General features: G+C 46.7%; 2 protein-coding genes, 1 long non-coding RNA gene and 1 other non-coding gene across 7 annotated transcripts; 2 read left to right on the top strand and 2 right to left on the bottom strand.

The window, feature by feature from the left end:
- Positions 1–246: 246 nt before the first annotated feature.
- Positions 247–9,631, bottom strand: SLC25A30 (solute carrier family 25 member 30). 4 transcript variants are annotated; one of them, XM_040657981.2, is made up of 10 exons: positions 9,227–9,631; positions 7,351–7,429; positions 6,624–6,771; positions 5,784–5,878; positions 5,383–5,468; positions 4,332–4,427; positions 3,724–3,848; positions 3,310–3,448; positions 2,474–2,554; positions 247–1,055 (listed from the first exon to the last, which is right to left on the bottom strand). In XM_040657981.2, the coding sequence occupies exons 2-10, from the start codon at positions 7,412–7,414 to the stop codon at positions 1,014–1,016; spliced, it is 876 nt and encodes a 291-aa protein (XP_040513915.1). In that variant the 5' UTR covers positions 7,415–7,429; positions 9,227–9,631; the 3' UTR covers positions 247–1,013. The 4 variants fall into 4 exon arrangements, with proteins under 4 accessions (XP_040513915.1, XP_417040.3, XP_046761506.1 ...); XM_417040.8 differs by having other exon boundaries at positions 9,337–9,631; XM_046905550.1 differs by lacking the exon at positions 9,227–9,631 and adding an exon at positions 7,794–8,327.
- A 4,442-nt stretch (positions 9,632–14,073) lies between these two features.
- Positions 14,074–22,885, bottom strand: LOC100859822. Its single transcript, XR_001463634.3, has 4 exons — positions 22,597–22,885; positions 19,382–19,488; positions 15,126–15,390; positions 14,074–15,023 (listed from the first exon to the last, which is right to left on the bottom strand). It is a non-coding gene; the product is annotated as an uncharacterized LOC100859822 (long non-coding RNA).
- On the top strand, positions 21,750–25,678 carry TPT1 (tumor protein, translationally-controlled 1). The gene is made up of 6 exons (NM_205398.2): positions 21,750–21,862; positions 22,099–22,172; positions 22,393–22,583; positions 23,324–23,429; positions 23,898–24,014; positions 25,445–25,678. The coding sequence occupies exons 1-6, from the start codon at positions 21,835–21,837 to the stop codon at positions 25,445–25,447; spliced, it is 519 nt and encodes a 172-aa protein (NP_990729.1). The 5' UTR covers positions 21,750–21,834; the 3' UTR covers positions 25,448–25,678.
- Positions 25,259–25,388, top strand: LOC112531626. Its single transcript, XR_003073522.1, has one exon. It is a non-coding gene; the product is annotated as a small nucleolar RNA SNORA31 (small nucleolar RNA).
- Positions 25,679–25,779: the final 101 nt, after the last annotated feature.

Here is a 25,779-nt window from a genome sequence, read left to right as displayed (position 1 = left end):
CCCTACTGGCCGGGAGGCCGACGTGGGGGAGCCCCGCACAGGATGCCCTGAGGCTGTGGGGTCTCCTCCTTGGGGATCTCCCAGAGCCGCCTGGACGTGGCTCTGGGCACCCTGCTCTGGGTGTCCCTACTGGGGCAAGGGCTGGAGCAGAGGGACCCAGGTGCTGGGAATGCCCTTAAGGTATCTAAAGAGCTACCCTCCCTCCCGTTGGAAAAGATCCGAATGCAGTTCAGAGCCACTCCGTGGTTATTTCAAAACCTTTAATAAAAGTTAGACATCCACCGTTTGTACAAAACTATTTACAAACATTTCAATGGCAGCACGGCGACAACTACAGCGAAGACCAAGCAGTGTGCGCGGATACACAAAACCCATCTGACCTGAGGAACGGCCTCGTGGGTTGCTGTGCTAATAACCCACCTCATAACACTGAGCTTGGGGTGGGTGCCATCCACCGGGCAGCCATAGCGAGCACTGCCCCAGGGCAGGCAGCCCTTGGGGGGGAGGGGGGGAGAGTTGTCTATGTGGGGTATTATTTGAGGGATAGGGTTTTTAGACAGAACCATTTAGGTTAGAGAAGACCTCCAAGATCCACCCTTTGGGGGTGCTATGTGGGGGAAGATTGCTTTTTGGAAGGCTGGCCTTTTAGTGGTTACCATCTGAAGGCAAAGAGGGCGTCCCTTTCGGGGTGTTCTACCCTTCTTGGGGAGAACCCATGTGGGGTGTTGGCATTTTAGCATTCTCAGCTGTTGCTGCTTTTTGTGAGCGTCTCCACCGTTTTGGCGTTGCTGTTTTTGGTGTTTTCTTTTGGTTCAGTCTGAAAAATAGTGCACGTCATCCACTTAACCACACGAGCAAACCACCGTGTCAAAGAAGGGTCTGCAATGATGTCACTTCACTTCTAGATGGTTCTCCTCCAAAGTCTTCCGATTACCTCTTCCTTGGGTCTACTCAAGGTAACTTACAAGTTGCTCTGAAGCCACTGAGCTGAATTCAGCACATGGGTCAGGACATCACAAGTCTAATTTCTTCAGCTGTTCATACGTCAGAAAGAACTGAAACGATTATTAAGGAGAACTGTTTTTTGTTCACACAGTGAAAAATGGTTACGTTACTGCCAACGGGCAGTGCTGCGTATCAAACCTCCTTCCACTGCTAGTTCCTTCCTTTATAAAGTGCTGACTGCTGGTAGTACTGCGTAATACAATCAAACTTGCTTTCAGAGAAGGAGAGGCAATATGAGGAGAGTCTTCAAATACTTAGGAGGAAGCTTTCCACACAGAAGGTGGTGACGCACTGGAACAGGTTGCCCAAGGAGGCTGTGGAAGCCCCATCCCTGGAGGCATTCAAGGCCAGGCTGGATGTGGCTCTGGGCAGCCTGGTCTGGTGGTTGGCGACCCTGCACATAGCAGGGGGGTTGAAACTCAATGATCACTGTGGTCCTTTTCAACCCAGGCCATTCTATGATTCTATGAACTGCTGCATGTAGAAAACTTCAAGACTAGCAATGCCAATGGTTCTCCCAGCCCTGTTCCTAAGAACCTCAAAAAGAGAACAGGAGGCAGGAGACCCCTGTGAGAGCCCTGAGACTTTTTTTCTCTCCTTTAATAAACTGAAGTAGGTTTGCTCATAGGAATAGCATTACTATTGTCAGGTCACTTTCTGCAGGGCTTTCTGCAGTTGGACTTAGACTAAGACACATGGAAGAAGATTTCCAAGTTAACTGCCAGCAGTTTCCCCAGTTCTAGAGTTCTGAATTGAGCTCATTTCATCTGGTCAATTGTATTTAAAAGTAAATACCAAACTAAGGGAACGGACAGGTATGAGATTGAGGGAATAACAGAAAACCAGTTTTCAAGATCATACAACACAATTCACAGTGCAACTGTGTGTGTGTAATATATAATCATAGAATCACTAAGGTTGGAAAAGACCCACAGGATCACCCAGTCCAACCATTCGCCCTTCACCAATGGTTCTCGCTAAACCATGTCCCTCAACACAACATCCAAATGCTCTTTAAACACCACCAGGCTCGGTGACTCCACCACCTCTATGGGCAGCCCATTCCAGTGCCTGACCACCCTTTCAGAGAAGTAGTATTTCCTAACATCCAGCCTGAACCTGCCCTGGCACAGCTTGAAGCCATTCCCTCTAGTCCTATCACTAGTCACCCGAGAGAAGAGGCTGACCCCCAGCTCACTACAAGCTCCCTTCAGGTAGTTATAGAGAGCAATATGGTCTCCCCTGAGCCTCCTCTTCTCTGGACTGAACAACCCCAGCTCCTTCAGCCGCTCCTCATAAGGTCTATATAATATATACTTACATATATTATATAGTAACTGACTGGGAGCAGCTGACTAAGGAAATAATGCACCAGATGATGGTCCATTAAGAGAACGTATGCTGACTACTTCTCAGTACCTGTTGCAAGGCTAGCTTAGTCTGCTTTGCACACCTTTTAAGAGGATACAATGATATTCCAAGGGCCAAGTCTTAACCAGTTTGGCCAAAACCCTTTGTAGAGAGCAAAGAAGCCCTCGTTCTTCCAGGTCTGGAAAACAAAACAGGAACACGTTTACATAACTCAATTAGTGAGGAAAATTAAAAGTGATTAAGTATGCACATAATCATCCCACTTCTTGCTTTAGACCCAGAGGTAAAAGCGGGATTACCAGACAAAGGGGGACACAGCCTACACTCAGCCTCTATGAGAGTACCTACTGCAAAAGGGAGATGATAAAACCCATGCATTCAAGCATTAACAACTACAAGTTTCTTTTCCCAGGCCATATTTTCCCTAACTTCACTGTTTCCAGGGTGCTGTAGTAAACCTGTAATAAGAATATTTGAGCTAAGAGATACATTCACCTATTCCCTGTTGCTCACTCCTACTCGAAGGTACCTAGGATGGCATCCATCTCTCTGGCACAGCCACAGCAGTAAAAACATACCACTCAGCACAAAAGGACAGTGGTGTTTTTGTTATGAAATAGTTTTCAAGCACCTTGCTGAAGTCACATCCCTAACTTCCAAACTTTGTATAAAGCAAAAAACAATGCTGCTAAGTAGTCTTCTCATCTAATTACCCAAACTGTTGGCTGTATGTACACTAAGCTAGCTGTCTTTCTGACCCATCACAACAGCAGATGCTTTTCACACCAAGCATATAGGCAGTGCAGCCCTCCTGAGCATACAGAAGAAATTACTTGGATTGATTTTCTACATAAACTCAGATTTTCAAGTTCTACACCTACATCATTGTCCAGGCACCAGTTTCTACCGAAGATGATAATGCAAACTACTTACTTGTAACAAGCAATCCAAGGTACCTTTGTAGTTTGAGTGCCCCCCATTTGGCTGGCTTGCCTGATTCATCATGCGTGTTCTCACCACATCAATTGGGTTGGATGCTAGGGCTCCAGCTAGCCCACAAGTAAAACTCGAGCTGAGAAAAGAAAGTTTGAACAGAGTTTCACCTACCAGGCTTGAAGAAAGCACAAAAATCAACCCAGCCTCCCAGAGAAAGAGAAGGAAAATGTCTAATCAGCTATCGCACTGAAAAGCATAAACACACCAGAAATACATTCACATCCAGGCTGATTGAACAGAATTGGATTGGCATCTTCTCAGAAGTGAAAAAAAAACATCAAAATAAGATCAAGATCCATTCCACACAGCCAATGGTGAGCTAAGGGAGCAGATTTAATTAGACAAACTTACAGGAAGTGAGTATACACTGTGTCTCCCATATATCCAGACACGATTATTTGTTTCTTGGTGAAGTCATATACTGGCAGTTCCACTCCAACAACCAAAGCAGCTCTCTGTGCTGTCAGGGAAACTCCCTGAGGAGTTTAAAGAAAAGCATCATTCATCTTCATGCACCATCAGAAAATACTATCTTTTCCAGCACAAAGCAAGAAATCACAAATCTGGCAGGTACACCACATACTGCCCAGAATTAATGTTGATTTCTGTCTCTTCTTGCTATTCTCTCTCTGCTTAACCTCTAAGTCTACATCAATGGTCAAAGATCTCAACAACAGCTGTGCTTAAAACTAACTGCAGAATAGACAAGTTGGGGAAGACGGGTGGAAAAGCAAAACAGATGGAAATGCTTTTAGAAAACCATTTCTGTTTTCCAGCTGCTTCAGAACAATCTTCCATCAGTCACTGACAGCAGTCAGTAAAACAGACAACCTACAAGACTGAGTACAAGAAAGGCACCTTAGCTACCTGCATATCTGTGTTTTGCTTGAGAATTCTCTAGATGAAATACAGTTGAGCAAAGTGTACTGAAAATGTAGGATACGGTTCCAAACACTTGCCTTCCATAATCCTTTAGTTCCTTCATTTTGATAGATCTGGATAAAGTTGCACATCATTCCTCCTTGAATCACACTGCCTTGGGCTTGCATTCTGATCTGAGATTATTTGAAGATCAAAATTGAATATAAATACTTTTTCCAATCAGAAGACCAATAATGGTTTAAGACAGTTTTTAAAACACGGTAAGTTACAGTCTCTGAAACAACAAAGTCAATTTCTCTGAATACAAATTGATAGCTGGCATTACCACGATGCTAATTTTGAATCAGTATGAGGTGTATTTTTTAGCTGCATTGAGTCACCTCTATTTCTGTACTTGAACATTACACCGTTTAGATTAGGTGGGCAGATGGCTCCTGCAAGACGTCCCTTACAGCGCTCTCATAAGAACACTTGTAAATGAGAAGTAAAAAGATGAAGACTTCGGCTGGTAATCATACGGTTGGTGATCACTTTGCCCTCTCATCTGCTGAGATCTCCCTGCCAGGCCTCTCTACCCTTGAAGGAGTCCACAACTCCTTCTAATTACACATAAGAGTTACTTAGTGTGCATTCAACACCTGTATCCAGATTATTTATAATAACGTTAAAGAGAACTGGCCCTAAAATTGAGTCCTGGAGAAACCCACCATGGCTGGCCAGTAGCCTCATGGCACCCTATTTAGAGCCTTTTGAGCCCAACCTATCTGCCAACTGTTCACCCACCCCATTCTGCACTTGTCTAGCTGGCCATTTTGTCTCATGATACCGTGAGAGACAGTATTGAAAGCTTTGCTGAGATCCAAAGAGAGCCAAATACAGGCATCACATTGGGAAATAATTAACTGATGCCACGCTTAAAGCAAAAGCTTCCATTAGAAATGCCTCTAAATAACCACAGTAGCCTAGGAAGGATGGATTTTACAGTGGTTTTAGATTCCACTTTAGATTTCTCACTTTTTTATTACAGGTGACCATTAAGTCAAAGGAGATTCTGCAGTTCCTCAATGAAAACAAAGACGACACTAAGGACAAACTCCATATAAATTACAATTACAAATACATAATTACCTTTAAGACATCCGTTGGGTTGGCAATAGATGATGAAATGACTCCCGAAAGAATGCCACATAGAACATTTATCATCAGAGTTTCATCTATTCCATGAAAAAAAAAAAATAGAAAAGTTTAGCTGCAGATTTACTAAGCTTAAAACACATTGGTGCAGGATGATGCCACCTCTACTGTAACCAGAGAGTGTTTAAGAAAGCCTTCAGATTGATGCTGATACAAGACTTCCTTCCTTGCTCCCTTGGCTGTACCTAATATAAAGAAGGTCTTCCAAGAAGACTTATTCAAACTGTTATGATAAAGTAGCAAACAGAAGCAACCAGCCTCAAGCAAACTAGTCCTCAATTAAAATGCCTCCCCTACCCCCCAAGAAACTAAAAAGCCACACACAAACTACTCACCTTCTGGATGTTCAACAAACATTCTTTTTAAGCTCTGGTAAGTGCCTATTTTTATAGTTCCATATGAAGCCTGGCGTAACATTGCAGGTGCAATCCTGTAAAAACAGGCAAATCTGAGCACAAATATCATCACTGCAATAGACCAATTAACAAATACTCTTTTGCGTTCAGTCTCCCACTTTAAAATAGTGAACAATCAAAAGGTTTGTTTGTTTAAATCTATATTTTAATCCCACTGGAGATAAAAACAAGGTGGGGTTTTTTCTTTGGGCTTGGATGGGGAGGCTTGTTTTGGGATTTAGTGTGTGTACATTCATCATTTTAATAGACTGCAAGAACATAAATGAATTGTGGGAGGATTACTTTCAGAGCACGCCTCAAACTTTGATCAATAAAATAGCTGGCAAGCTTGTCTCAAATAGCTGCAAACTATATCCACACAACTTACTTCTTTTAAAGAAGGACATGCATAGTTATATACATGCCAAAGCAAGAAAAAGTAAACTAGGAGAAGTTGAGCTCAATTTTCTCCAGATGAATAACGAAACCACTACAGAAGCACTGCATAGATGGAAGTGTAGCATCATTCTATAAAGTAATGTTATGCTTTGCTATACTTTTTCTCAAGTAGGTCATTACATTAAAAAGAAACTACCAAGTGATATTGCTGAGAGCAGAGCCTGAAGTAATTAAGCTTGGGCTTTCAAACTGCAGACTGAGAAGAACAGTACATTTCCTACAAACACCTTATCAACCTGAAACCCAAGAGTATAACCACTGCGGGCTTATCCTCATCAATAGAGTGGTCAGAAGATACTACTGCAACTCAATTTGTATTACCCAGAGTATAAGGCTTTCAATCCTTCTTCTCTGAATATTCTGACCAGGGCATGCATCATTCCACGGTAGCGGATCTCTTTGTATTTGGCATCATTAACTTGACCTTGAACCTGTAGACGTGTTTTTGTGAGGTCAATTGGGAAAGTACCTTGAAGAAAAAAGAAAAACAAACAAATGCTAAGCAAGCACTCACCTAAACAAAGGAGACAAAGAACACGACATAAGAAACACCAGACTTCATTTAATACCATGGTATATAAAAACGCTCCTGGAAAGAAAAGCATATAGTCTCTTTTACCAGGAGATTGCTAAAGTGGTTCATTTTAGGTCACCCATTTTCTTCTAGAACTTGTCAGAAGCCCTACCTGCTTCCCATCCAACTATTTTTTGTTCGCTATGTTTACAGGCAATATAACAGCTTTACTTGCCTACTCTTGCAGAACAAGAGCTGTGTATACCTACCGTCAGATCAATACACTCCAAGAACAGAATCCAAAGACAAATGTTGTATTAAAACAAGACATGGATATGAATTTACAGTCAGAAGTGTTTTAAAACTAGAACAAAGTTCTGAGGAACTGTTCAGTCAGTACTGAAGAGACACTCTCATGCTGTATGCTAGAGAAGACCAGGCAACACCACATCACTAATAGCACAGAATCAAGCTGGTATTAAAAGGGACTATAACTGAGTTAAAGGAATCACAAAGAGTTACAGAAATGCTTACCACATTCTGCAGTGATTGATGCTAAGCCTCCATAGAGAAAGGGCTTCCAGCTCAGTGCTGACATAATCAGCTCTTCTTTCTGTGAAGGAAAGAGAGGATTTAAAGCTTCTACAAATAAAACAGTTGTTACATAAATATATACGCCAACTTTTTACTGAAATGGTGATTTTATTTAAAATGGACCTACCAAACAGCAAAGGGTTAAACTATTTAATGCCTTTGACAATCCTAAGAAAGGCAAGAATACAGAACAAAGGCACCTGGGTTCAAGCCTGTCCTTCTGCTACATACTGGGGCAACCACTATCTTCATCATAAAAGAGGAAAAGACTTTGCCTCTCAAACACATGTAAGGCCTTTCACAGTCAAAAGCCTGCTCTAACTTAGACACCAATGAAGAGAATTTGCCAAAGTGACCACAAACCCTAATAAACTATGGCATACGCTTTGCAAGGCGCTCAGGTCATCCAGTCTTCTCAGGAAAGAGCCAAAGGCTGTAAAACCAGCCTGGACCAGCCCATAGAAGCCTGCCCTCTCCCAAACCAGCAGGTGTCTCCACAGCTCCTATTTTCTCTTCCTTGTAACGTGAAGACTTCCTACCCCCATTTCCTATAAGATCCTCCTAAACCTCGACTCTACAGCACCCTTTGCCAATTAATTCCGTGGAATAACTGAATTTGAAAGCTCTTCCCTCAACGCTTCCTTTCCCTCTTCCTTTGTTTACTCATCTGTGTGGCCCAGCTGGAAAACAGCCCCAAGAAGCCAAGTATTTAGCACTGGCTGTTGTAAAGATTAACCAGCTTTGGTCACTTCCTGCCTCTGGAAGGGCTGTTAACTCAGCATACGAGTGAAGTCTGCAGAAGCTGCAGACATTTAGCGTGCCTGATGAATAGTGACTGCAGCCCTAACTTTCTTTATTTCCTATTTATTTCATGAGGAAGGTACTCGGGTGTTCAGTCTTCTGACAAAACACAATACAACGGAACTCAGAGCAGAGAAGTCCAAATACTCTGCCAATGAGCCCAGAGCAATGCAGCATAACCTTTAGGACGGTACAGAACACCCCAAGTGTGAAAATAAAACCAAGGGCACATAAGGTCACCCCTTATCCTGCCAAAAGCAATGCAGGTCAGATGAGGAACCACTGGCACAGCCTCTACCAGGAAAGCAGCAGAGCCAGAGAGCATACAGCCAGCTCCAGGCTCCTCACGTGCCTCTCTGCCCTACCATGATTAATGGCTAATCAATACTTAACTAACGGAGACAAACCCAAGCTCAGTTTCCCCCTTATCACCACAGAACGCCGCTTTTGCTTTTGGGACTTCATAGACAGGACTACAATTTACCACTTAACCCCCTCCCCAACCCAGCACACAGCCAGACATGTTTTATCTCTAACAACCACCACAGCAATGATAGCAATCCAAAATCTGCCTGTGCTTCTGCATGCACCGCATTCCACCCTGCCTAAGCAACCTGCTGAGCTTCTGCGCAACGCTGGTGCACTAATGTGGTACAGAAGTGGGCAAATACTGCCAAATAGAGGCTTATATGCACACAGAGGTACTAATATTAGCTTTAGCTTTGATATACACCTAGGATACCCTAATGCAGAAGCTTCACAGCACTGTTCCCTCGCCATACCCCAACCTTAACCTCGGGGTTAAGGTCGCGTGTTACTGCCAAGGTCTGTGCTTGTGCAGGGTGCACAGCACGTCTCCTGCCGCTTCACAGAAGCTCCTCCACGTGCCCTTCCCCTCACTCCTACCCTGCATCCCCCTTCCAGCTTTCTGTCCTTATAGGAAGAGAGCAGGAAGGCAGAACACATCTCAACCCAAACAAACCAACAGCCCCACAGAGCAGCTCTGCCCTTTCACCTCAGCTGATGCGCTGAGTTCCCGCTTTGCTTCTTACTCAAAGTTCCTTCTCCACACTGACAGGAAGCTGCTTCAAGAAATCCGCATCAGACGCACGAATGGAAAAGTACCTGAAACCCGATTCCAGACGTGAAATGAACGGATGCCTTCAGCTTTCCGGTGTAAAACGGCCGCGCTAAGCGCACCGCCGGTACCAGAACGTCGACAGGAACGCGGAGACGACACCCGAAGGGTTAGCAGCAAACTTCTCCCATGCTCGCTTTCCAAAAGCCACGAGTAAATCCGACTGCCTTTAGCCGCCGAGATGCCTGCAACGCATCGCCGAGCTCGGCGAAGCCACCGAGGAACAGCGTGCCGCTGACAGCCCGCCCGCGAGCTGAAGCGCCGGCGACCTCCGCGCCACTCAGCGACAGCGGCACACAGCCCGCACTGCCGCTCCTACGGCCCCGCCTCACACCGCCGCGCGGCGGCTTCAACGCGCAGCCGCGCCCCCGGCGGCCCGCTGTGAGGGGGGAAGCTGTGGAGAGCCGGAGTTAAAGGGGCCGCGAAGGGAGGCTGCGGGCAGCGCGTCGTCGTGTGAGGAACTGAAGGCAGCGAACTGTGAGATCCGCGGCTGGAAGGGGAGAGTGTGGCCAGCAGGCCGAGGGAGGTGATCCTGCCCGGGTTCCCAGACTACAGCCTCCTTTGAAGGAGGAGTTCAGCTCCAGCTTGACCTTAACTTGTCCCTGAGTTTTTCAGTCGGCTCCTTCCACAGGCAGCTGGTTTTTATTATCCCTGTTGTAGATGGTCCCAGTTCACACACCGCAGCTTGTGCCTGATCACATTCCCTTAGTACCCGCTCCTACTGCCCCCGGTATTTCTGAATCACAAGGAATTTGGCTGTGCTGCGTCGCTTTTGGTCCCTTTCGGATGGATCCTCTGAATAACCTCTTTCCGTGTAGTTTCAACCCAGTTCACGTTAGGAGATAACGTAATGCTTTCATCGACAGCCAACAGACTGGTCTTGGCGAGCTGCCTCAAGCCTGACATCAGGGCCGTATCAGCAGCTGGCTTTGGTGCTCAGCATCTCTTCACGTGCCTCGTTGTGCCCCGTGTGCTACTGGTCACACAGCCTCACCGTGGCTTTGTCCCACAGCCAGCTCCTTTCTGCTGGACTCTGTCGGGGTTAAGCTTTGGTTGGGTGGTTCCCAGGCACCTTTACTGCTCTGTTTTCCTCATGTTACTTTTTATATATATTTTTTTTTAATCCAAACACCCTCAGAGTATCCTACCTAAGAGCTCTGCTCTTTGTGCACTGGTTCTTGTTCGGCTGTGTTTCTCATGCTCCTTACAAGGGGAATCATTCCCCTCCTGCTCTCCGTGGCAGTGAGGACAGAGTTTTACCTGGTGTCCTACTGCTCGAATGAATGGTAGTGCAGTGATCCAGATGCTTCTGGTCATTATCATAGAATGGCCTGGGTTGAAAAGGACCACAATGATCATCGAGTTTCAACCCCCCTGCTTTGTGCAGGGTCGCCAACCACCAGACCAGGCTGCCCAGAGCCACATCCAGCCTGGGTTTATGCAGTCATTTTCTCACCACTGGAGAGTTTCCGCTGTCCTTGTAAACTTGCATAATCATTAGTGACATCATTCATTTGCTCTGCTGTGAATGAAGTTTTGGTAAATGCACAGCCTACGCAATACCTTTTTCCAACTGTTTTCCAGTAATATGCAGGTGACAGCACTTTTTTCTATGCTGATTGTCACTGCAGACATTGTAACACTGCATTGGGGAGGTTATAAACAGAGTGCTCTGTATTTCCAGCCTCTGAGCACGGAAGCAGTTCCAGGAGCAGGGAAATCCCAGAAGATGGCTTTTGGTCAGTATGTGCACAGCCTCTGGAAGAGGAGCTGTAGCAAAGAGAGAGCAATGAGGTATACCACATAGGTGACCTTATTCTCTCTATTCCGGCTGGCTCTGAGTGCAGGCATTTAAATGGTCTGGTTAAAGACTTCATGGCCAAAAGTCACAATGGGACACAGGCTCCCGCATCTCCATTGGGTTTATCTGAGCAGAGCTCATTCAATTAGCCCAGCAAGTCTTTAATCAGCAAAGATCTTCGTTTACCTGCTGCCTGTGTCAATCATGCCAGCACATACTTTTCTACCAGCCTTTTTAATCTCAATGTTAACACCTCTGAATTCAAAGGGCGTCAAGTATCAGGTTTGGTTGTGTCTGAAAAGCCCTACAAGCTTAGCCAGACATTGGCCTTTGGATACCTGCCCAGAAATGGTTCGGAGATTTTACTTAGACCATTGTAGCTTCTGCAGCAGTGCTGTGGTCCCTCCTAACAGCGATAAAACATAGCAGCTGGACCTTATAAACATCCTTTACATAGTGCAGGAGGACAGCGTTAGCAAAAGAATACTTGGCACGCTGTGACAAACGTAGCACTTCTTGTGGTGGAGAGGTCGGAGCTGGGACTCTCACAATCCAAATCGTTCTGTCTGCACCACGGACTTTTATTTTGCTGTTCTGCATTAGAAACAATAAGAGCATTTTTACATTCCTGTGAACAACATTCTCGGTCAAAATAAGCTTAGTTGGAAAGCTCAGCTGAACAGCCCCTTTCCTTCCCGATCCTCCTAAACGCGCTGCAGAACACATCAGTGCTCTGGGAAACAATTGGATAGTCCACGTTTTTCCTTCCCATCCAGTGCTCTCTCCCAGTGGTTTTAGCAACCCCAGAGCACATCTCCCAGTTGGGAGGTGTTTGCTGACCAGTGGCGTTGGGATCAGGCCCTCAACCTTCTCGTTATCGTTGGCTGCTTCCTCCCTTACTTTCCCATTTCATTGACTCCAAATGCACCGCAACAACTGGCAGTGTCACTATTAATGAACAATAGGCTCATTAATTAAGCCTGGGTTTGCCTCCAAGTTTTGGCCAACCTCTCTCAACCTTATGAGGAGTTTACAGTGAGAATGCCAGGAAAGTCAGAGCTTTGATTCCATCTGATAGTACCAGCGAGAAGCTGATTATTATCTTGTGCCTTACTTGGGGCAGTGAAAGCAGAAAAAAGATTTTTGTCAGGATGCTAACAACTCCTCATCCCAAACCAAGGGTCTAAGCTCACACCTTCAAATATTAGGTTAGAAATGGTGATGGTAAGATGGTAGGATATCGCACTGACCCTTAAGCTGCTGCTGCATGAGATTGAGCTGAATTTGTAGAGCAGCCGACTCTCAGTAGTGTACATTTCACCCAAAGACGTGCTGTTACACCAATGTTGAGTACCGCATTGTAAGCACAGAGATGTAGGTTCAAACGTAGCCCGTAGATTTGCTCTGTTGATTCTAGTTGGCTGTGGCCATTGGGTTGAGCAGTCAAAGGTGACAAGATGTAACAGAAGTCACTTTGATATATTCACAACAGACTGCCCACTTTGATCCGTAGTAATGCATTGGTCCATCTGGGCTCCAGAGCGTTTCTGCTTCAGAATCTTCTGAAACACGTGCTGAATGATTGCCACCACTGAACCCCACGCTTCCAGACGTAGGTACTCTCCATCCCACTCCCCAGCTTCCTTCATACTTGAAGAGGCGCTTCCAAACATCAACTTCAAAAGGTAATGGTCTTCGAAGGGCGGTCAGGAGCTCTGTGGGACAGGTAGAAATATACACTGAACGTTCTCTTTAAGAGCTGCATCTCAGCTCCTGCTGCCTGGGTTTTGAGCCCACATTTGAATGTTTGAACTTTTCCCCAAGTAGCACATGACAGAGCGAGTTTGTGCCAGCTTCCAAAACTGGCTACCAGAGACCTCTCCTGACCTGAGACAGGAGCCAGTGTGAGCAGTGTGACCTTACCGTGGGTCGCTCCACGCTGCCATATTAAAAACTAAGCCTTTTGCTGTCTGCTTGACACTTCTGCAGCTATATTAACAGATTAATGCCTCGCAGGTTGTGAGCAATGGGAAGAGGCATAAATACAGCGCCTACAGAATGAGTGTGATCACAGGAAAACTTGGGTGAGCCGTGCAAATTGGAACTGTTCTTATGTTTGTAGAGAACACACAAGATCCTGTAGCAAACGGAGCATGACTTCTGGCAATGTCACGTTGTATTCTCTATCAACTGAACATTAACCCAAAACTTGTCTATGGAATACAAACTTATTCTGCATTTGAGACATTCATCATGTCAGTAGTAACGCTGGCAGTAATGGAGAGGCATCAGCTCACATATTACAATAGCTGTGATCAAACAGCAATAATTCAGGCCATACTTTTTTTTGGTAATTTAGAAGTGCTCAGATATATCATCTTACAGAGCAAACACTGAGAAGGGACCTCTGAAGGCCATCTTAGTCCAACTCACCTGCAAAGAACAGGGACACCACAGCTATGTCAGGTTGCCCAGAGCTAACATTAGTTAACATTGTATGCATGCTAATGGAGTCTGAAATCAAAAGATGGACGGCCAGATTCAGAGCCAAGAGCAAGATCTGAACGCCACAAGAAGTTTCTACCACTTTCTATTCTGTGATTTACAGGCTTAGCCCTGAGTGCCACAAAAGCAGCTCCAGCGGAGCTGAGACATGGAACTTCTCATCTGTCACTCCAAAGCCCAGCCCTTTTTTGTGCCTCTCTTTGGGGATTAACCTTTTGAGTCTTGGGTACGCAAGGCCAAATGCCACACTGTGAGAACACGGCAGCACTCTGAAGACTGAACTCCTGCATCAGCACCACTGAAGTATTTTATCATGGTAGCAGCTCACATTCTTGTTGCCCTTGAATAACTGTGATCTTTCTTCCATTTTTGTTTTCCTGCCTGTGGAAAAAAATGTAACACCATATTACAAATGTATTAAAGCAAAAGAGAGGCTACGAATGAATAAGCATGGGTGGTCTGCATAGCTACCAGCTGTTATAGTTCTTACAGGAACAGAGAGTTCTCCCCTGAGACAGGAGAGGTTTAGGTTAGATATTAGGAGGAAGCTTTTCCCCCAGAGGGTGGTGACGCACTGGAACAGGTTGCCCAAGGAGGCTGTGGATGCCCCATCCCTGGAGGCATTCAAGGCCAGGCTGGATGTGGCTCTGGGCAGCCCTGGTCTGGTGGTTGGCGACCCTGCACATAGCAGAGGGGTTGAAACTCAATGATCACTGTGGTCCTTTTCAACCCAGGCCATTCTATGATTGTATGGTTTATTTTCAGTGGGCCATAACAATCAACAGATCCAGACTTTGTGTGGGGGCTTTTCATGTGAAATCCTTTAATAAATAAATAAATAAATAAATTGCAAGTAAAAGTCCCAGCCCTGAGGCTCTGAAACTCCCACTGGTAGCGACTTGTGGCACCCACGAGAGGTCAGGTCAGGTCGTTCCTCTGGAAAAGGAAAGTCGTTTCTGAACAAATAAGGGCTGCACGAAGGAAATGAAATGGTGCCTTTTGTGTTCAGCAGCAGCAGAACCGCCCAATGAAGGAATGGAAAGTTTGCTTTTTTTTTTCCTGTCAGCATTTCGTACATGAAGCACGTGAGTGCAGGCCTTGGATAACAGCCATGTCTTTAACCAGCATTGACCACCAGCAGGGGAATCCAAAGGAGGACATAATAACACAGATTAGCAGAAAGGAAAACAGCCCTCATTTCCACGGCACTGCAAGTGCCTGGCTGTAACTCACCCCTTGCCTTGCCACAGAGGAGCTCTTCTCAGCTGGAAAGCAGAGCAGTTCTGGTTCTCCAGGGGCTGACCATAGCTGTGGGCACTGCCTGCACGCTGCACCCTGCACAGTCTCACTGCGGGTCTGCGACACTCGCTGTAACCAAAACCTACTGCTCAGATTCTCTCTCAGATGTTAAGCACAAAACCATTCACGAATGGTAAGGAAATGCACTGACAACATGAATAATTTACATACATTTTATGTTCAGCTTGCTGCATCTGTTGCATGGTTTCTGTATTCGTGCTGTTCGTAGTGGAGAATCATTTGCTTTGTGCTGTTTTACCATACTCTCCTGAGCCTCTCTTGTCTTTGCCTCCTCTTGCTCCTGTATACACTATTTCAGTAGGATTTCTTCTTGCTTCCCATCCCCACAGAGTAATGATTTCTTTGTTGCCCCCCAGGTGCATGCTGTGCTGCTGCCCACTCCGTTGAGCCTTTCAGAACTGAAGGACAGCATAACCTTTTAGCAGAAACAAAACAAAGCAGAGCATACAAGCCACTGTGTGCGTCATGGCCATGGTAGTTTTCTTTTACAGCAGAAAAAATATGTGTGCTCAGCTTTGGATGCATGTGTACATCTTTCCTACCTCCCAGCTTTGCTTGCTTACACACCTGAAAATGTATGGATTGAAGCATGCGTGTATGGCAGGGTGTCCCAGCTGGGAAATGTGCTGTCATTTAATGCCTGTTAGCCACAGGTAAAGGAGTACAGGACTGGACATTACAGAGCAACTCAGAAACAGAACAGGCAGAGGTGGACTGTGGCTGCCCAAAGAACTGTCAGAGCTGGACATGATTTCCTAGGCTGGTCGAAACAGGGCTACCTGACCTTGCAGTACCTCCACAGTCCTTCGCTTACCCAGGGATATCTGACACGGCCTTGGCTGGGTGCTTGGCTACACTAATGAAGCAGCCAGGAAGCTGATGGCAGCTGATGTGAGGGCTTTACTTGCTCCTTCAAATGTCAGAACGAGGTCAGAACTGTGAGACAGCAAAAGTAGCCAACAAGAAGCCCTCGGGGCTGCTGCTGATACGATTAGCATAGCTGGGAGTTGGTGAGGCAGAGAGAGCAGAAGGTCTCCCTCTCCTCTGCACTGTCCCACAGCTCACCAGGGGTTATCTCTGGCCTCAGAGATGGCCACAGACAGCTCCCCAGCATGCTCACAGCCTTCTGCTCCTCATCCTTCCCTGAGATGCCTCCTCTAAGCTATTCCTAAGTTACTAAAGACAATCCAAGGCTACAAGAGAACTTTCCGAACTCTTCATCCTGAAAAAATCTACATGTCTATGCAGAGGAAGGTTGTTAGACTCATGTGTGACCACTATGCCTACAGCAACTGCTCTTTGCTGCTTATTTGTAGTGGTGGCACTTCGCAGGAACCTTGCAGAGCATAACTGGGTGGTCCTGTGGGCTCCCTGCCTTGCTCTGCAAACATTAGCCTGATGCAGCCCCTTGCCTCAGACAGCGTCCTGCAGCAGACACACAGAGGCAAAGAAAAAGGGTATAGCAACTACACAGGAACCTTTCAGCATGATATTCCCCAGCCTTCAGCAGCCCTTAGCTGAAGGGCTTCTTCCCAAGCCAGGAATGCTTAATAGCCCTTTCTGCATTTTTTCCATGACTCTAATTGCTTTTGCAATAGTCTCAACTTCTGGCATCCACAGCACCCTGGAGCAATCAGTTCCACAGCATAACTACATGTACTGTGTTAAAGGAACCTTCTTTTGTCTGTTCCAAACCTGGTATCTCATAGTCCCTGTATTCAGAAGCAGGGAATAATGGACCTTTTTAAACTTTCTCAATGCTACTTCTAATTTCAAAGATCCCGTTATACCCACCACCCCAGATACTCCTTAAAGCTAGCATGTCCCGTTCTAGTTTATTACTTGACTCCTTGCCTCTCTTCTTGGTACTTTTCCTCTTCTTCTGCTACTTTCATCACAACTTTTTTGATAGACTTCCATGTGCCCAGTGGCCTTGTGATAGAAGCAAACAGCAGAGGACATGCTGGTTCATCCTCTGTGCAAGGACAGACCCCCACCCCCTTCCTGGGCAATGTTTGTGCTCTAGGGGAGACTGGAAATCACCACCATCAGGAGATCTCAGAAACAAGGTAGATAAACATCTCTCCGGAGATTTCAAAAACAAGGCAGACAAACATCTTCCCAGAGTGATGCATGTCTAACTAATCCCCCTGAAGCAAGAAGGCTGAGGATTGGTCCTCCTTCAAGGCCCTTTCCTACCCTAATCTTAAGGTGCCTAAGATCATCAGCCATTTCAGAGGTAAACAGACCGGCCCTTATTACAGCACATTTGTGGAGGACAATTTGCAAAGAGCTTCCATTAACGTTCCCCATTTCGTAATGTCTCTCTACCTTTCTAAAACCATATAACCCAGAACAATTCCAGATCTCAGAAGCTGCTTGATACCTCCTTACCCTTGGACGTATCCTTTGTCATTCAGATCTCTCTGATTTTCACAGAAGAAGGGAATAGAGAAGACACAAAATCCTTATCAGGAAATTATGAATAACAAACCTGTCTTAGGATCTGGCATGGAAAAGAACAGCAGCATTGTTTTTTTCAGCTGACAAGTGTTTTGAACTCAAGTTACTGGATTTCAGCTTAAGAAACTGCTTTGCAAAATGCAGTCTTTTAGTTCTCTTGCCTGCTTTCCTCTACGGTATCTTAAAGTGATGCTTTGCACACCTGAGAGACCAAAAAGTTGATGTGACCTCTTGCTTATCATAGAATCATAGAATCACCAAGGTTGGAAAAGACCCACAGGATCACCCAGTCCAACCACCCACCCATCACCAATGGTTCTCACTAAACCATGTCCCTCAACACAACATCCAAACGCTCTTTGAACACCTCCAGGCTCGGTGACTCCACCACCTCTCTGGGCAGCCCATTCCAGTGCCTGACCACCCTTTCAGAGAAGTAGTATTTCCTAACATCCAGCCTGAATCTTCCCTGGTGCAGCTTGAAGCCATTCCCTCTAGTCCTATCACTGGTTACACGAGAGAAGAGGCCAACCCCCAGCTCACTACAACCTCCCTTCAGGTAGTTATAGAGAGCAATAAGGTCTCCACTAAGCCTCCTCTTCTCTAGACTGAATGCTATCTTATAATGATATCTTCATTCCTGCTACTCACCTGAAGCACCTGCAGCAAGGTTTGCTTTATCAGCCCAGCTGAGGGTGTTCCTCATTTATTACCTGATAACAAATTCAGTGCTGCAGTTTTAGGAATAACACCATAGCAAGTTGTGTGCTCTGACAATTATTTTTCAATTGACACATCCTCCTAGATCTCACACATCACAGTGAACTGAAAAGCATGCAACAAGGAATTAAAATAATGTAATAACTCAATTCCAAACTTCAAAGGAGGTGTTCAAGACTGGGCTGGATGGAGCTGATTTAGTGCCTGATTTAGTGGTTGGCAACCCTGCCCACTGCAGGGGGGTTGGAAATAGATGACCTTTGAGGTCTCTTCCAAACCAAGCTATTTTGTGATTCAGTGATATGATTCTATTTCATTAAATCACAACTGAGGGATTTTAACAGGACAGAATTAGCCCCTCCAATGGTTAACAACTCAGTAGACTCAAGCTTGTCACGTGGGGATGCTGGTTTTCAGGAGTGAATGCTATCTGTGTGCATCAGTTGCAGGTCCAAAACCAAATTTTTCTTACACAGGTCCTGAGGCATTTCAGGTGACGGGGGAATGATACCATTAGCAAAAGCCGTGTCCTCCTAGCAGCGCGAGTAGCGCTGCACGCCTGCCTGCCTGCCTGCCTGCCTGCCTGCCATCCACCAGCTCCTGCCCCGCCATCTAGTGGGGTTTTTCCGTATATCACTGAAGGAGTTGATGCAATTGGAGCAGCCGGGCATGCACTGATTCTGGTTTTGTGGATGAATTTGTAACTTTACTGCTCTGCTCTAAGACCAACCAAAGAGATTTTGCTTGCTGCATGCGAGCACAGGTTAAACCACTGCTCCCCTCTTCCTTCAGTTTGGCATGGAAGGAGCCCTACCTGCCACATAGCTCTAATCTGAGCCAAAGGACTGTACAGATATTGTATTTAAATAGGACTGAAGTACAGAATTGTACCAGGATTAAAGCTCTGAGCACTACAGAAGCTAAATGCTTCCCCCTCTGTGCATGTGATTTCCATGCAGGACAATGAGCACACTCCTCTCTGGCAACGTCCCTTTTCCAAACCCTCCTATCCATTCTAAATAGGGATACGAGGATGTTATTTGTGTCCCAATTGTGTAAGCGCTGTGAACGGTGTCAATGACAGCACACCATTTATCTAAGAATCGCTGGGCCGCACAGAACAAAGCTGGGAAGGACCTGGCTGCAGTATGTTAATCTGCTGCAGGGCAGGATCAGGCGTTATCTGTCATTGATGATGGATCTAATGTGCTTTCTGCTCTCACCTGAGCAGGCTTCTAGTGTATTCTCAGAAGCCTGCAAGGATGGAGAATCATGTAGAGAGTCCGCTCCTTGCTTCTCTATTGTCAGCAGTGGGAAATGTTTCCAGTGCCTGTTTTAAAACAGCCTTGCATCAAAATAAACCAACATACATTCTCTCCTAGCCAAAGTGGACATGGGGGATAGGCTGCTCTTCTCTTAAATACACTGACAACTCTACTGACGTCTTCTTTCCTAAGTGGAACAAAATAACTACCTGGAGGCTGTGCTTTTCAGACCTCTCTTCATTCCCCTGCTCTTCAGAACTCTTGCCAACTAGTCCACGCCCTTTTTAAAATGAATTCCCAAAGCTGGATTCAGTACTCCAGATAGGTATGAGCAGCACTGAATAGATAACATCACCACTCACTCATTCCAGCACGATGTTGGCTTCTCTTTAAACGGGTGAGATGAATGATTCTGCTTCTTCAGCTTAGGAGTCACCTGTCCCCAGCTCTGTCCTGCAGAACTGCTGCCCTGTCCTGTGTCTGCAACTGAGCATTTCTGCTCTGCACTCAAGAACATGATATCACAGTAACCATGTGGAGGCATATCAAGATCCCTCTAGAGCAGCATCTGCTCAGTGTCCTCTGGCATTAGTCAGTAGTGAAAGCCTCAAGAAGAGCCAAGGGCCAGGGCTGGTATCATGCATGCAGCGCTTCCCCCAGTACACCCTTTCAGCATCTAGCAGTGTGGGGCACACAGCGTGCCTGAACCTGATGGTGCATCTTCATGTTGAAAAGCCCTCAATAGATTTGCCTTTTGTAAACTTGCCTGTCTGCCCATTGGATCATTGGCCTTATCTTCTTACTATTCAGGCCCTTTGTCCAGAGTGCCAACATCATCCAAGCCCCAAGACAAGAGCAGAATCAGGCCTTCCTACAACAGTTTCAACCAAATGGATGCTTATAAGGTTGGTGAGGCTAAAATGTGGCTACAACTTTCTTCAGCTCCCTTGCTTTAAAATTCTATCTTGGCAGTTCCAGTCCTGTTTCTACTGAAAAAGCACTAATGGCAGTGCAGGGCAGTATGACCCCCTCATACATCCCCACTGGCAGGGCTCCAGGTAAGCTGAATGGATGCGTTGGGTGCCATAGGTGAATAGGCTTTTTGCTGCTATGCAGAAACCTTCCTATCTGAAGGAGCGCAGCTCACTGTCCTTGAGTGAAACGGAGAGGTAGGTGTAAAGCCAGGCAAGATGCAGGCCATGCAGGCCATGCAAAACCCAGCCAGAACAGGAAGACAAACAGTAACAAAATCTGTATTTCTCCTGAGTGCAGGGAGAACTGCTGAACAGAAGGCCGGGAGCAGGGCAGCTGGTGGCACTGGGGCAGCCCCAGGCACCAGACACCTCTGTGGGGAATGAGTCAAGGCCAAGATGTGGGCCCACAGGTGGGTCTGGATCAGCAGGGCCATTGCTGAGCAGGGCAGGGCTGTGGGGATCTGGAGCTTGGCCCTGCTGTGGCCTCACTGGGGTAGGAGCTGGTGGCTCTGGGGCTGACATGGGGGTCTGTGGAACCAAGAACACCCTATTAAGGCTGGTGCAAACCCTACAGACGCAGGCATGGTGAGTGCCTAGCTTGTCTTGTGCTGGTCAGTCTTCAGTTTTTCAATTTCTCCCTACCAGGAGATACATATTTTTAGAGCCCTCTCCACGCATGCAGTGCATGATGTAAAATACTATCGCTACTCTCTGATTTTCACAGCCTCCCTAAAGGATAGGAGAACACACTGCTTCTGTCCCTGTCCTTTCTGTCCCAGCTGGTAACTGTCAATTTAATTCAAGACGCAGTTAATTAGTTGAGCACAGTCAAATCCAGATGCTAATGCTTGATGGGAGCGAGTAGCACTGCAGTAGTTCATAACTAGCTGAGATGTCTTCCATGAAAGAGGCTTCTTGTGCAGCTCTGTACACACCTACCTAGAAAATCCTCAAAGGTCTACCTATAAAAGCATAGGGCTTTGTCAGCCCGTGGGATTTAGATGTCTCCAGAGATGAGATGCGCTCTGAGGAAGATCTGCCATGTCATTTTAGATGTCAGTCAGCACCGCAATGGCCCGTGCTGCAGAGGGACCGCATGTGAGCTAATTGTTCTGGAATATATGGAACCTGGCTCAATGCAAGAGCTGCCTGAACGAAAAAAAAAAAAACAAACAGGTGAGGAACACCACAGTTTACTCCTAGCGGCGGGCTGAGGGCGCTGAGGGCTTTCCCGCCCAACGGCCGCGCGGGGGCGCTGCGAAGGGAGGAGAGGCGGAGGAATGGAAGGGCGCATGCGCGCGCGGTGACGCGCGGGGCCCGCCCGCTATATGAGCTCCGCCCGGCGCTGACTCGGCCCTTTCCGCCTCGCTCCCGCCCGCTCTCGGGTCGCTGCGCAGAGAGCCGCGCCGCCGCTCCCCGCCGCCCCGCGCCGCCGCCATGATCATCTACCGGGACTGCATCAGCCGTAAGAGCGGCGGCGGCGGGGGGGGAGGGGGCGCTAGAGCTGGGTGGGGGGCGGAGGGTTGAGGCCCGGACCGGGCGCGGGGCCCGGCTGTGCTGCGCATGTGCACTGCGGCTGCGGGGGGGGGGGAAGGGAGGGGAGGGGAGCGGGAGGGAATGCGGCGGAGCTGTGGGGGGGCCGGGACCGGCATGGCGGCGGCTGACGCGGCGTTGGGCGCCTGTGTGTGCGTGTCCCCGCAGAGGACGAGATGTTCTCGGACATCTACAAGATCCGCGAGGTGGCGAACGGCCTGTGCCTGGAAGTGGAGGGGAAGGTGAGTGAGAGCCGCCCGGCCCGCGGCTCGGGGGCGCGGCGGGGCCGGGGAGGGGGGGACGGAGCGGGGAGCGGGCGGGGTGAGGGGCCCGGGGAGAGCCGTGCGGGGGGAGCGTGGCTCTGAGGTGGCGCCCTGCCGGCAGGCCGTACGTAGGTGTGTGAGAGCAGTGGAAGCGAGGTGTTCGCAGAGCCTTGAAGTTTTTTGATGTCTCTAAATCTAGATGGTCACCAGGACAGAGGGTCAAATTGATGACTCTCTAATTGGTGGCAATGCCTCTGCTGAAGGTCCTGAGGGAGAGGGGACAGAAGCCACGGTGATAACCGGTGTGGATATAGTGATAAACCACCACCTTCAGGAAACCAGCTTCACAAAAGAGTCGTACAAGAAGTACATCAAGGACTACATGAAAGCGTAAGTAACTCACGTGGGGCTGAGATTGCCTTTATTCCTGGTGGGTGCCAGCTCTGATGGAGATGCCAAACTGGCTGTGAAATTCAGTGATGTTTGAATCCTTGGCAGAACTGGAGCTTTAAAGGGTCGATACTGGGATATCTGTGCTTATCTTGGCTGAGGTGCTCAAGGTCAGGTTGGACAGGGCCCTGGTTGGCAGCCCTGCCCACAGCAGGGTTTGGAACTGGGTGGGCTTTATGGTCCCTTCTGACCTAACGTGTTCTGTGATTGTGAGACCAGACTGTGTGCTTTGGAGGCTGTTTGCAGCCTTGCTGTTTTCTTTTTGATATCTCTCCGCCAAATGTTTGTGTGGGAGGGGGGTGGTAAAGGAAAGCTTCCTGAACCTGACTGTTCAAATGTCTGAAACTGTGTGAAATGGAGCTGTTTGTTTCCAAGGGATGGATTCCTTTGCTCAAAGTGGGTTAACGTTAAAGGTGAAAACGGTTCTTGTGATACTGATGGGTAGTGCTCTTGTTGCTCTGGAAATGGCTTGCTAATTTTTGTCTAGCACAAACCTGGGAGTAAAATGGAATTGAGTGGCGGGCACCATTCTGTGAATACACCAGCGTTCGTGGAGGGGTGGGGGATGGGAAATGCAACCCAGTCAAACTGTGGCTGCTGGTAGCTTTCTACTGTGATGCTGCTGCACAGCGTGTAGAGTAGAACATGTTCTCAAAACCTGCTTCTTATTCTCTTCCCAGAATCAAAGCCAGACTTGAGGAACACAAGCCGGAGAGAGTAAAGCCTTTCATGACAGGGGCTGCAGAACAAATCAAACACATCCTTGCCAACTTCAAAAACTACCAGGTTAGTTACATTTCTTTATAGCGTTGTTTCAGTAATACAAGCTGAGATTGTTTTTGCTGAACTAGCTTGCTGAGTTTAGAGAACTCCTATTGTAAAGACATCCAACTGAGACCCTCACTTGAGGATATTAGTGGCCTTGATAGTCAGGGAGAAGAAATACTTGAAAGACTTCTGGGTGTTTGGGGAGCTCATTGCAGCTTGAGGTACTGTGATAAGTGCAAATGTAGCTAAAAGGAGCTGGAGTTACGGATGTTAAAGGTGAATTTTGTTGGCCCCTAATGTGTTTGTCTTGGCTGTTCCCAGTAGTGTGCTAATGCTGTGTGCTAAAATGGACACCTTGCAGAAAGCAACACTCCTGCAGCTGTTGAGGGAGGCTTTCAACTTGGGGATGTTACAGATTTCTTGCATAATAGGTGCTGCCTCCTGGTAGTAGCTCTCTGAGTGTCTCAGCAACGCGTTTCTCTGAAGTTCTTTGTAGGAGAGAACATGAATCCAGATGGTATGGTGGCTCTCCTGGATTTCCGTGAGGATGGTGTGACCCCCTATATGATTTTCTTTAAGGACGGCTTAGAGATTGAGAAATGTGTAAGTACCAACCTGAACAGGGTGAATGTACTTGAGTGCATCAGTAGCTCTTTTGCTACATTAATCACTGTATCTCTGTTAAAAGTTGAATGGTGACTGCCAGTTTAAAAGCTGGGTTTGCACAAGTGCAGTCTGATTGCTGCTTTGTGTTATGTAAAGTGGCTGAGACTTCCGTTGGGCTCTTGAGTCATACGAAAGGGGGATGTGGCTTCACTGCAGTGACTCACAGTGACGTAATGGATCAGAAATGCAGGAAGAATTGCTTCAGTGAGGTGTGTGTAGATGGTAATGGTTTAGACTATGAAAGGCAATGTCCTCCGAAATGGAATACGTCTAGTTTCGATCCCACTTGTGTGGGCTAACTGTGGAGTGCTGTACTTTGCTGTAATTCGCTCTTTCTCTTAATCTGCCCTTATTTAGTTACACAAGAATTGTCTGTTTAAATACTGCCCTAAGTATGGGAACACGGCAACACCTTGCTTAAGTACTTCACCTTGTTCTGTCTGGAAGTTCCAGCTGTCTGAGCCCAAGCAGTTCCTGTTATGTGCTTTAATTATTTTGAGTTCAAATGTGGTAGTGATGAGACTGTATTTAGATCCCAACACTTGCGTATTTTGGTTTATTCTGGGACCCACATGATTCATTGGGGACCAGCAGTGTGGGATTGCCAGTTGCTTTCCCCTGCCATTCTGGACTTTAAGAGCCTGTTTATAGGCAGCTGAATGTATCAGTGAAGCCTCTTGCAGGCTTTCTGGTATTCAAGTCATGTAAAAATGAGCCAACTTGCAGCATAGCACAGTAGTTCAGCTGCACTGATGTCTGTCCTTCAGCCTGGAGCTCTGAAGTAAGCTGGAAGAACCTGTGGGCAGAAGCCTGTACTTCTCTGTTCTATGTGGGCAGACCTTTTGGAGGCACGGTCAAGATAACCCATCTACTTCAAAGTCATAGAATCCTTAGAGCTGGAAGGGACCTCTGAGGGCTATCTAATCCAGCTCCCCTGCAATGAACAGGGAAGATGAGGTAGAAAAACAGTAGCAGGACATCCAAAGGTGGTGGGGAGAATGTTACTGTTCCTTTATACAGCTCTTGTAAGACACATAGAGCACTCATAAACTTCAGTGTTTCTTTAGGTCATGCACTTACTTGAGAGGAAATCTGAAACTGTATCAAACAGAAAGGATGCAAGTGAGCATTCGGTCTGGCTCGATCAACAGCTGATGCCAGTTGCTGTGTATAAAAATGCTCAGCATCCTCTGATAGACCACGAGCAGTTTTCCTGTTGCTCTCTGGTTTGCACTGAGATGCAAAAGTAACTTCCTTGCGCTTTCTGCCTGCCTGCTTGTGGCAGTTCAGATTGAATTAGGGAATACAATGTAATGTTACAGAAACATACGGTGACCTTGAACTAACCCTTGCTACTCTTGTTACAGTAACAAATCAAACATTATGGTTTTGGATCACCTGTCTTCATAGCTGGCTGCTGTTTCTTCTTCATCAGTACAACACCAGGAATCGGCAATGTTTAACAACTGGACTGATATCATCTTGAGCTTTATTCACTTTATTTTGACCCTGATTTGGAGTGGAGGCATTGTTTTAAAGAAGGAGGAAAAAAAAACCATCTGTCATGTAGGTTGTCTAAAATAAAAAATCATTGAAACCCATCCTAGGTGATGCCTCTTGGTCTCATGTGTTTCTTAGGGTCACACGCAGGAGAGATTGCAGCCAGATCATTGTCCAAGGACTTTGTTCCATCTGTAGTGTA

Source organism: Gallus gallus, chromosome 1 (genome assembly GCF_016699485.2).
Source record: "Gallus gallus isolate bGalGal1 chromosome 1, bGalGal1.mat.broiler.GRCg7b, whole genome shotgun sequence".
NCBI classification, from domain to species: domain Eukaryota; kingdom Metazoa; phylum Chordata; class Aves; order Galliformes; family Phasianidae; genus Gallus; species Gallus gallus.
This window is presented reverse-complemented; position numbering and strand designations above follow the sequence as displayed.

Excerpts from the sequence above, each read along its gene's own strand:
- SLC25A30 (XM_046905547.1), bottom strand. Across the intron at positions 2,555-3,309 it reads CCTTGGATTGCTTGTTACAA|ACCTGGAAGAACGAGGGCTT; the intron begins GTAAGTAGTTTG and ends TTTGTTTTCCAG. Across the intron at positions 1,056-2,473 it reads TTGGCCCTTGGAATATCATT|TTCTTTCTGACGTATGAACA; the intron begins GTATCCTCTTAA and ends TAATCGTTTCAG.
- TPT1 (NM_205398.2), top strand. The coding sequence starts at position 21,835 with ATGATCATCTACCGGGACTGCATCAGCC. Across the intron at positions 22,173-22,392 it reads GCCTGGAAGTGGAGGGGAAG|ATGGTCACCAGGACAGAGGG; the intron begins GTGAGTGAGAGC and ends CTCTAAATCTAG. Across the intron at positions 23,430-23,897 it reads CCAACTTCAAAAACTACCAG|TTCTTTGTAGGAGAGAACAT; the intron begins GTTAGTTACATT and ends GTTTCTCTGAAG.